Below are 10,968 nucleotides of genomic sequence, written 5' to 3'. Positions count from 1 at the left end.
AAGAGACTGCTGCTCTTTTTTTTTCGGTTGGTTGGTTTTATTTATTCTTTTGTAGCCTGCGTGTCCAGCAGTTGCTATTCACGTTTGCTGCACCTAGAAGCAAAGTGGGTTGCTTAATGTATGTCTCTTACTATAATTTCTGAACCAGAGAATCACTTAGATTGGCAAAAACTTTGAGATCATCGAATCCCTCCTATGACTAAACACTGCCATGTCAACTAGACCAAGTGCCACGTCCAGTATTTCCTTAAACACCTCCGGGAATGGTGACTCCGTCACGTCCCTGGGCAGCCCACTGCAGTGTCTAATCACCCTTTCTGTGGAGAAATTCCTCCTGATGTCCAGCCTGAACATCCCCTGACGCGCCTTGAGGCTCCTGCCCCGTCGCTGGTTCCCTGGGAGAAGAGACCGACCCCCACCTGGCTACAGCCTCCTCCCAGGCGTTTGCAGAGAGCGGTAAGGTCTCTCCTGAGCATCCCCTGCCTCAGGCTAAACACCCGCAGCTCCCTCAAGCCGCTCCTCGCAGCACATGCCCTCCATCCCCGGACCCGTTCCCGTCTCTCCCCGCCAGGAGCAGCCCCTACAGCCGCGGGTGTGGGAGGGTTCGGGGCTCCTTGGGGGCGGCTCCCGCACGGCGGCCGGCGCGCCGCGATGACCTCACGGCGCGGCACCGGGCCCGGCGGAAGCTCTGTGGGAGCCAGGCCGGGCCAGGGCCGGCGCGGCCCCGGGGCCGCCGAGCGCCATGAGCGGGGCCGGCCCCGCGTCCCCCTCCCGCCCGCCCGCCGACAGGAGACGGGACTCTCCGGCCGCCGGGTCCCCGATCCAACCCATCATAAAGGGTAAGGAGGGAGCGGTGCGGTCCCCCGGAGCTGCTGAGCCGCGGCGGGGAGGCGGCCCAGCGGCCCTGGGAGCGGCGGGAGTGTCCCGGGACGCCCCCAGGACCGGTCCATCTCTCCAGGATTCCAGCGCCCTCCAGCCCTCCGGGCTTGGGCGGCGTGTACTGAGGTTTAAAGCTGGACAGCTGTGAGGCTTAGCTGACTTTCGTTTCTCAAAGTGGGAAATAAGGGTGTCTGTGGCTTTCTTTCGGGGAGCAATCGACCACCGAGGCCCTTGCCGCGGGCACGGAGTTTCCTGGGGTGCTCTTGCTTTTGGTCCTGTTTCGCCCAGGTTTTGTTCTGTTTAATCCGTCCTCAGAAGCGTTTGGTCTGGGTAGTGGTTTAGCCCGTGCCTTATTTACTGCAACCATGACTTTCCCGAGTTTCTAAATAAGCGTTCTACACCGTTCTGAACGAGGTGGGATTCAGGGTGTAGAACAAACACAGGTGGATACAGTAGAGCCACGGGGCAGATCCATCAGCTGGGGCAGGAGAACGCATCCTTTAGTTGGTAGTGCCACCTTAAAGGCTTTTTGGGGGACTACAGTGTGTATTTCTTAAAACAGTATTTGCTATGCTCTCACAGTGCTTTTCAATTTAGCAGGCTTTTTCTTTGTGACAGGCGAGCCTGTTTCTTTGCATATGCTTAAATAGTAAATACTCCTTTCCAAGACTGAATTTCAAGTCTGGCCCTAGAATCCAAGAAAATGCTGACAGTTTTCCTTTGTAATGAGGATTCCTTCTGTTTCTTGCCAGGAAAGACTCCCACACTTAATCTGTGGATCTCTGTTAAGCTGCAGCATTTAGTTCTGTTCTTTTACCAGCGCTAACAATCAGATACAGAAGCTATACTGAGGGGTTGAGACAAAGGGTGCTGAGCCACAGAGGAGAATGTTCACCTTTACAGAAAGGTAGCTTTGACATCTGGAATACTGGTTTGTTGTGTTTTATCTGAGCTGGTGGTTTGGTGGGTAGATAGGTTACCCTACAAATTCTGTTCAGGTGCTCCTTTGGTTTTGTATGTATTTGGTGAGCAAGAGTCCTTCCTCACACTGAGGTACAGTGTGCTGCCTGTGTTTTGTAGCCTGGTGTGAGAGTGAGAGAAAAACTGAAATTACGGCTTTCATTAATCTTCTAGATGTTGGAGAAGTCTATTCAAGACTGCTGGATCATCGACCAGTAATTCAGGGAGAAATACGTTACTTTGTTAAAGAATTTGAGGTAAGTATTTGTATCTTACTGGATGCCAGCAGGGTCTGAAACTTTGAACAGCTTTAGCATCCTTCTTACATCTCATAGTATGTACATAACTTTCTTCAAAAGCAATTGACATAGATTTTTTTTTTTTCCTAAAATAACTCTTCTGTAGTATAAGTCTGCATCTTTAGCAAACGAGGCAGTAAATTAGGTCTTTTTCTTTTAAGACTTTTGAAAAGAACATGTGGTTTATTTGGTTAGGTTTTTTTTCCTGCAGAAGACTGGCAAGAATATTAATGTAGGAGAATAATGTAGTCCTAACATCTTAGAGAGGTCTGGTTGGTTCAAGGAAAGTATTGTTGGCCAGTGTAAGTTTACATCTTGAGAAACTACTTTATGCCTCAGGTGGATTCAGCTAGCACAGTCATATTTTTATTTTCTTTGATTTTTGTTACACAAGAGAAAGTGATACTACTGAAAGAGGAACACTTTGTGCAAAGTAATAAAATCATTAAAAATTGAATAACTGTTATTTGATTGGCTGCAAATAAGGCTAAAGTACTGAATGTGTTGAAGTGTTTATATACAGCTTTGCCTGGAAAGTATACTTTGGTTTCCACAAGATGGCAGCAAAAGTTTAGAAAATTTGAGTCCTATGCCAGCAAAAGGCTGTTACTGTATAGATTTTCTTTCTTACAGAATGTGGAATTTAAAAATGTAACTGAAAATGCAGTTGTACCTCAAAATTCCAGTATGCAGACCTGATTTGAATGACATTAAAATGTCTTTCCCCCCTCACCCCCCACCTCGACTGTAGCTTATATTTCACAGAGGTCTATTTTATCTCTGCTGGCTTAGCAAAATACAGATATGAAATAAACTCTCATCAGATCTCTATTGCATGGGCTTGAGAGTCATAACAAATAATTTCTTTTCTCCGCTTTCCCTAATTAAACTATGGCATACAGTAAGCAGTTTTAAATGTCATTCCACAGGAAGGAAAATATTAAACTCATGGATAAAATTAGAACTTATATCTTTAGGTTGATAGTTCATATATTTGTCTCATTTCACCTGAAGTCTTGTTCTCTTTCTTAGACAAATTTAATATATTCTTAGATCTTTAATTGAAATTTAGTTACTGGTTTATACTTTTTATGGGGGGAGAATAAGAAAGCAGAGCATTGTTTAAATTTTTGTAATTTAGAATTTCTTTTAAGTGGGCTCAGGACCACCAGCATCCAAAAATTCTGCTTGTTTTTAACTTTGAGATATGAGATAGTTTTTGGTTGTGCTTATTTTTTCAGTGATTAGCAGCTAATGTGCAAGGAATGGAGATTTGCACTCAGGAAATCTGGAGTTTAATTAAGGAGTTTTACTTGTCTGTGCCTCTGTTTCTGAAGTTTTAAAATGGGTGTGGTGATCCCTGTCCTACTTCATGTGATAAGAGTATTTTTTGTTTATGTAGGGTTTTGATCTAAAGTAAAATGTTGGTGAAATTCAGAGTGGGAATAGTGCTGTGGCTTCAGAAAAATAGATTAATTTTTTTATTTAGACAATAAAACAAGATCTTGCTGTACTTGTAATTAATCATGATCAGTAGTGATCTAAAAGAACTCTGTCTTTAGTCAGCTGTGTTATATTATCTTTTAGTCAACTTCGTTGCTTTACCTCAATTAAAACAATTTTACTTGCATTGTTTTCACCTCCTGCCACACTAAATGTGGAAGGTCAGACATCAAGCAAACAGAATCACTGCTATGTTATTTCTCAGTAACCAGCTGCGTTATAAAAATGAAATGCTTTTCAAGCTCTGCTGCTCTCCGTTGTTTCAGAGATGCTATAAATTATCTGTACAAAACAGAACATTTTTCCCCACAGTGTGTAAATAGTTAATACAATCTTTTCTCACAAGGGCCACAGGAGTCATTCAAAGGATTTTTGTATTGTAATGTGAAGAAAGGAACATTGCTCTCTTTTTTTGGCAATTTTATCTATGTTGTTAAGTAAGTAGACTAACACTTTAGTAGATAATGGTCTAGTCTTTGAGATGAAACTATTAGTTTCATCTGGGAAACCATCTTTAATTTGTGAAGTGGAATTCTTTGCTAGCCACTCACTTTCTTTCATTTTTGTGGCAGGAAAAGCGTGGCCTCCGAGAACTGCGAGTACTTGAAAATCTGAAAAAGACAATCTTTGAAACAAATGAACGTGTTCTTCCAAAGTGTGAGCAGGCAATGCAAGACAATTTGAGTGAAACCTTCAAGAGATGTAAGCAGGTTGCTTCTTATTGCTCTTGATGTATCATTTTGAGGAGTAATTTAAATAGTTTGGATTCAAAATATGATTTGTTAAAAAATTACCACATTTGGGTAATTTTCTATTCTTTATGTGCTTTGTTCTCATTCTTTGCAACTTTAAAAGAGAAACAATGTGGAAGCTTTTTGATACATAGTAGTCCTGCCAATCAGCTGTTGCTAAGGTTACATTACAGTTTTTTTGTTAATTTAAGTAGAAGCTGATTCAGCTCATTCTTTTCCTATTCATTTGGAAACAGTGCTCCACGTTGACTATAGCCATGGACAAAATTTCAGTTTCCTGGTTTGTTGCAAGCATGATGTGGTGTGACTTTCAAGTTTCTTAATTTTCCCACAGGAGTGTATTATACTGTCTCACATCACTTAAAACTTCCTGCTGTATAGCTATGAAATTTATTATTATTATTATCATTATCGTTATCATTATTATTATTCAGTCAAATTGGGAAGTAATAGTAATTGCATGCTAATCTTAGGTAAATCCTAATTAATATATTTCTTTACTGCTCAGATTTTAAAAGAATGTTTGAAATTTGTAGTAATTTTGAAGTGTTCTTTTTTTTCTTATTCATTTAGCCGGATGGCTTCTTCCAAAGAGATTCTAAGAGAGTGTGGGTACTCAGCTTTAGCTGCCAAATTTATGTAGTTGAAACATGCCACCGTGGGATTTGTTACAATTTATGTGTGGCATGTTGTGTAAGCATTTAATTTTCCTATAATTTATTTATATGGCATCTGGCATATGCAGAATAGCAAATGGTAGATGGTGCTTTACACACCAAAAGGATTGCAGGAAGACATTGAAACTTAAAACTTGTTCATGTAAATAAGGCATCCTAATTCCATCTAACTAATTCAGTGCTGCTCCCTGACTTTCTAATGGCCAGCTGTATAGTACATCTTCAGTAACAGAATGGTTGAGGTGGGAAGGGACCTCTGGAGGTCATGTCCAACCTCCCTGCTCAAGCAGCAGCAGATTGAGCCAGTTGTCCAGGAGTGCATCTAGTTGCTGTTTGGGAAATTAGTGTACTTAATTGTGTTAAAATTAATTGTTAAATAAGTGGGGGGAAGGGGGGGTGGTGTGTGAATACAGTTCCTATTTCCATTGACAAGTTTTCCCAGGCTCAGTCTGGGAGAGAAGAGATGAACTTCAGCGTAAAGATGTTGTACATGTGGAGTCTATACACAGCTGATGGGGAAAGAATAGGGAAAAAAATACCCCAACTAACTAAAACATAGAGATTGGTCCCCTGTTTCTACTTACTGACTTGAGAGTGTTTTTGATGTCTTCTGTGGTGCTGAGTAGTGCACTCCAGCTCATCAGCAACAGTAAGAGTGTGGGCACAAGAGGATCTCACTGCCTTCCTGCTTTTGGCTTCTAGAACATACAGAGGTTGAACACTGCAAGAAGCCTACTTACTTTTATAAGCTTAAAAGTTGTAAGTGTAGAGCATTTTCTGCAGGTACAGGTGACTCTTGGGTAGAGTTAAGTGTCACAGTGGAATATAATCTTCGCCTTGCAACCTCTTGCATCTTCTAAATCCCTTTCAGGCAGATTTTTTTTGATTTACAGCAGCAGACTGATCTACTGCAATTTGTTGTTTCAGTGCAAGCTGCCAACGCTATGATCCATAGACTCCAAGAGAGGGAGTACGAAGTGAGAAAGGTAAAGGATGGATAGATGGATGCATACATTTCGATTTTGTGGTCTAAGAGTCTTGTGCTTCACAGCACATTTATCTGCTTTCAGTATAGCAAAATTTAAAAACATGTTTTTCTATACCTTATATACTTGTAGTAAAACTTTTTGGGGTAATTTCTGCACTTGTAAAATGCACACTGCAAAGTTAATGGATCTAGCTAACTCTACAATCTCCTGATATATGGAAACTAAACTTTTTTATTTCCTTTGCTTTATTTTCCCTCCTAGTTCAGACTATAACATTTGTCACATACAGGGAAAGCTTAAATATAAAAAAAGCTTGTTTTCTGTGGAACAAAAAACATCTACTAACCTACCAGAATGGAAATGTAAATCTTTCCTAGTTAGCTGAGAACATTGACCATATTATATATATATAGCTTGTTGAAAAGGAAGTCTTTTTTTTTAACTGGTGGATGGGTTATTTAATGAAGGGCTGTATTATAGGAACAGGCGAATCATTGGAACCTTTTCAGTTGGCTCCACTTTGCTTATTTGAAATACATGTGCTCTGAATCTAAAACCTGGAAAATTATACAAGAAATTAGTTTCATGTACTCCCATTCCTACTTCTTTATTGTGTTCCTGTGTTATCTCTTTACTTGCAAAATGCTGTTGATAATTCAGTTGAGGAAAAACCAAAGACATTTCCATGGCCATCAGGCAAAACAGGCTGTGCATTGAAGGACATAATTTGATAGTTATGTTTTTCTTTCCTTTTTTGCAACTGATGGAGATGGGCAGTCCACTTTCAATTGAATACTGGTACTGGGCAAAGAGCACACCTCTGAGCACTGACAGTGTTTGCTTGTGTCTGATACTAGGGTAGATACTCATAGTGAGGTAGGAAATTCTTACAGTTCTGCTACTGTTTGTTTGAAGTAAAACTTTAATTAGAATTTTCTAACTTAGAAAATGAACAGTCAGTAAGAATGGTAACTGTTCTTTTTTAAAAATACTAGCTGTATGTTTCCACTTTTTTTTTTTTTTTTTTTTTAATATGATATGGAAGAGTAGTTAAAGGTATCCAGGATTTGTAGCATTTCTTAAAGTTTGTATAGTAAGACTTTTTTGCCTGAAACTTTCCAAATGGGAGTAATAACATGTAGGTAACTTTTTAAAAAGTATGGATAAAAGTTGTCTTTGTAGTGCAGCCACATGAGGAGAAATACCTTTTCCTTACTTTTCTGAAATGATGTGTTCTGAAAAAATAATGGTATTTTGACAGAATGCAGTGTCAGGTTTGGGTAGGTGATGTGTAGCTGTGTCAAAAAGTGTTTGAAACACCAATTTTTCAAAACCTGTTCAAGACAAAGTAGTGTACCAGTGAAACTGTTAGTGTGCACTGGTGTATTTTGTCAGTAGATGTTACTGTATCTGTTACAAATAGAATGGATCTTGGCATAATATTAAAGTGTGTGAAAGGCTTCACAGAAAAAAAAGTCATGTATTTAGCCCGTGCTGTGTGATCTTGAAGAACAGCAGAGAGAGCGTTTAAGAATATATAAATGGGTTCCCAGTGCCTTTAGATGACAAAAATGCCACACATAAGAAACAGTCATAGCTGATGCATCGAAAAGGAGAGTGGCTAAAAAAGAAAGGATTAATCCTCTCTTTTGCTGGGAGATGGAGCAAATGGAAGAACAACTGCCTAGATTTATTTTGGCTTCTGCACCTATAAGAGAGCCAGACTGTCAATACAGCTCACAAGCAATTCACAAAATTACACTGTGTTTTGTCATGTGCATTGGGTGTGTGTATGATCTCTTTTTCTAGATATCTAGACATTTTTATTTTTTTTTTTCCAAGATAAGATAGTAAAGAGAATTAGACCTAGCAGAAGCCAAGCAGTAGGAAAGTATGAGGGGGAAAAATAAGTTATTTATAAAGGAAGACATTAATCACAGTGAGAGCTAGCTGGCTGAAGCAGAAACACTAGCTGCCAGTTTCAAAACATTTAATATCTCTGTTGTTGTATTTTATAGAAATAGCATCATTGCTAATACAATCACATTAATAGTATTGCAGACATTTTACCACTTGTTAGGGATTGGCTATACAAAAATAAAAGTTTTCTTTAGTTTCCCCTTTCCATATATTTTCTTGCTAGTTTCCAGATACTTTAGCATTATGTAGCTCTCATTAATCTCCCTGTTTTAGTATGGAAATGATTGTTAAAAACACTGTATTTTCCTCCTGTCAGCTTCAGGCAGACAAGGTGATGGCTCGTGAGGAGAAGTGCATTGCCCACTGGGAGGAGTTCATGAAAGAACAGCAGAACAAACGTGCAGAGGTGGATGAAGAGCACAGAAAAGCTATGGAGCGCCTCAAAGAGCAGTATTCTGAGATGGAGAAGGAACTGGCCAAATATGTTTCTTTTTAAGACCATTTTTAATAATGCTGGATTTGTGCCATGCTCAGTTGCTTCTGACTTAAATTGAGATTCTTTTGGAAAGCTGAAGCTGATAGAAAAAAGGAGAATTTCCTCTACGGGCTTGGTACGAGAAGAAAAGATTTGCATACTTTCAACTTAAGTGCCTATCTATGCTTTTTTGGTTCAGGGCAAGTGGAATGCTAGTATTTCTTTGTTTCTTGGAAGGTGGAACTAAAAGTTGTGTGACTACATCAGCTCAGGGAGTTGCAATCTGGAGTTCTCTCCCATCGGCAGAGTATCATATCATTTGGGAAAGCAGAGACTAATGTAATATCAGCTATCCTGGTGTGCAGTCACAGCCCTTTCCCAAAAAGTAGGTTAATGGATTCCAGCCATAGTTAGCTGAGAATTCACTGAGAAAACTCTATATTCTGCTTGTAGATTTCAAGAAAATAAAGTTTTCTTATGGAATATTTTACTTTGGAGATTAACCAGTGAAAGATCTCAACAGAATTCTAAATCCAATGGCAATTCAAACTTTTGGGTTGTATGTTCAGTATTATGAAGTAGAGTTGCAATTTGAATGATTTTTGTTAACATAAAAATTGTAAGGTAAGCTTGGTCAACAATTCCTTTTATTTTTTAATCCCTCTGTCTCAGGCCTCTCTTTTTAAGCTTTACTGTTCTAAGCTAAGCCAAAACAAGCTAAATAAGTGATCATGAGGAGCATATCAGTCTTTGTATTAGCTTTGTAGCTAGTACAGTTTTACCTTAAATATTTGGCATGCTGTTGGTTTACTTAGGATAAGCTTGTCAGAACTTTATGAAGCAACTGAGGTAAGATTTTTCCTTATCAGCATAACAAATGAGCAGATTAGTGGCTAAATGCCTGTAGTACTGATCTGCTTTCTTACCAACTTTTACAGCCTATGTGAAATATGCTCCTGCACTGCTTTCCTTTATCCCAAACTTGCAGTTACCAGTGGTGTAACTGAAGAAGTTAACTTAATCAGTTCATTAACCGGGGAAAATGAGACGTAGTACCTTAATGAAATTTGCTGCAAGCTAACCGTTAGTGCAGGAAATATCTTTCCATAATTTAGCTGGTGTCCAATGTAGAATGGAAACAGGTAAAAATAAACAGAATTTACGCTTTACCTGTATTGCAGCAGTAATATACCAACAAGGGTTGCTTGTGTAGGTTTATGGCTTGGTTTCAAGGCTCCATTCCTGGCAGAATGTTGATAGTGTGATTAAAGTTAGTAGAGGAGATGGAATAAGTATTTGAGATTTCTTTCAATAACACTGAATTCCTGCCAAGCTGCTCTGCCTGCTACCGTAGGCCCAACAGCTTCATCAATCATCATCGTGTATCTGGACTCAAAAGAGGATTTGCCAACACTGGGGCACGCTGGAATGTTGTTAATTCTCTGTTCTGAATGGAAAAAACAGAGATATCTCAAAAGGATCCCACACATGAAAAATAGGAAAGCCTATTTTTTAACAACTCCTATCTGAATAGAGGGTGACTTCTGTAATATTTCTCGGCTTGTGTATCCGTGATGAATGTTGTAACTAAGCTCAGACTTTTCATTTAAAAAGAAAAACTGTGTTCTTGCCTGTCTTTAGAATTGGGTGTGGAATCGTTTTGTTTGGAGCACAGACTGTGGAAGTGGCTTCTCCTACCAGATTATTTGATGTATATGTGCTCAAAGCCCAAATATCTTTGTAACAAAATGCATTTAACTGCATACTGAATTAATTTTTATTTTTTGCACTGATAATTTTTATTAAGATTTAGATATCTAATTAACTGTGCACTGGAACTGTAGGTTTTAGTATTTCATCAATTTGAAGGTTCATAAGCAATGATGCAAGTGTTATAATTTGGATATTCACTGGAAAATAAAGTGGTATTTGCAAAACCGTAGGATGTGTGCTCCTGGTTTTTTTAAAAGCTTCTTAAGTACTAACACTGAAAAAGTGTTCTTCTTTCAGAGTGTTTTATGCTGAAGAATCTTTTTTGCTGGAGATCATTTGAAAGCACACTTCTTCAAAATCTGTCTACCTCTTGGTCAATGTTATTCATTGTGGGGACTAAATGAAAAATATCTGTTCCTGAAATAAATTCATTTAGTAACTTTCACTTTTTTTTGCATGACATGGTGTAGGTACTTGGAAATGCTTAATCATCTTTGAAGCAACTTGCCAGCGTTTGTAGGAAAACCTACCTTTCTGTCCAAATGCTTAAAATAATCTCGACCAATACCTGATGTGTCCAATACTATCTCAATATGTCTGACAAAGATTCCTGTCTCCAGTATTTTTTAATCAAAGTGGGACTATAGTCTGGACACAGTAATTCTCCACAGTGCAACTTTCTTTGCAAAATTCAAGTTTTTATTATTCACAGTCTCAGCTATTTGGGAGAAATAGAAAAATCAATAGTTTAGTAGTTGCTTTTATGCCACTGATGCATGAAGGAAGTGTTTCACCTTATAC

General features: G+C 39.0%; 1 protein-coding gene across 1 annotated transcript; it reads left to right on the top strand.

The window, feature by feature from the left end:
• Positions 1–701: 701 nt before the first annotated feature.
• BLOC1S5 (biogenesis of lysosomal organelles complex 1 subunit 5) lies at positions 702–10,396 on the top strand. Its single transcript, XM_005525303.3, has 5 exons — positions 702–839; positions 2,014–2,096; positions 4,214–4,343; positions 5,998–6,056; positions 8,296–10,396. The coding sequence occupies exons 1-5, from the start codon at positions 743–745 to the stop codon at positions 8,473–8,475; spliced, it is 549 nt and encodes a 182-aa protein (XP_005525360.1). The 5' UTR covers positions 702–742; the 3' UTR covers positions 8,476–10,396.
• Positions 10,397–10,968: the final 572 nt, after the last annotated feature.

Source organism: Pseudopodoces humilis, chromosome 1, assembly GCF_049639895.1.
Source record: "Pseudopodoces humilis isolate 2021_Gansu_Grassland_sample_001 chromosome 1, ASM4963989v1, whole genome shotgun sequence".
NCBI lineage: Eukaryota > Metazoa > Chordata > Aves > Passeriformes > Paridae > Pseudopodoces > Pseudopodoces humilis.
This window is presented reverse-complemented; position numbering and strand designations above follow the sequence as displayed.

Bases quoted from the DNA above. Each gene is read 5' to 3' on its own strand.
- BLOC1S5 (XM_005525303.3), top strand. From the start codon at position 743: ATGAGCGGGGCCGGCCCCGCGTCCCCCTCCCGCCCGCCCGCCGACAGG. The intron at 840-2,013 runs GTAAGGAGGGAG...TTAATCTTCTAG, and splicing joins GATCCAACCCATCATAAAGG to ATGTTGGAGAAGTCTATTCA. The intron at 6,057-8,295 runs GTAAAGGATGGA...TCCTCCTGTCAG, and splicing joins GGGAGTACGAAGTGAGAAAG to CTTCAGGCAGACAAGGTGAT.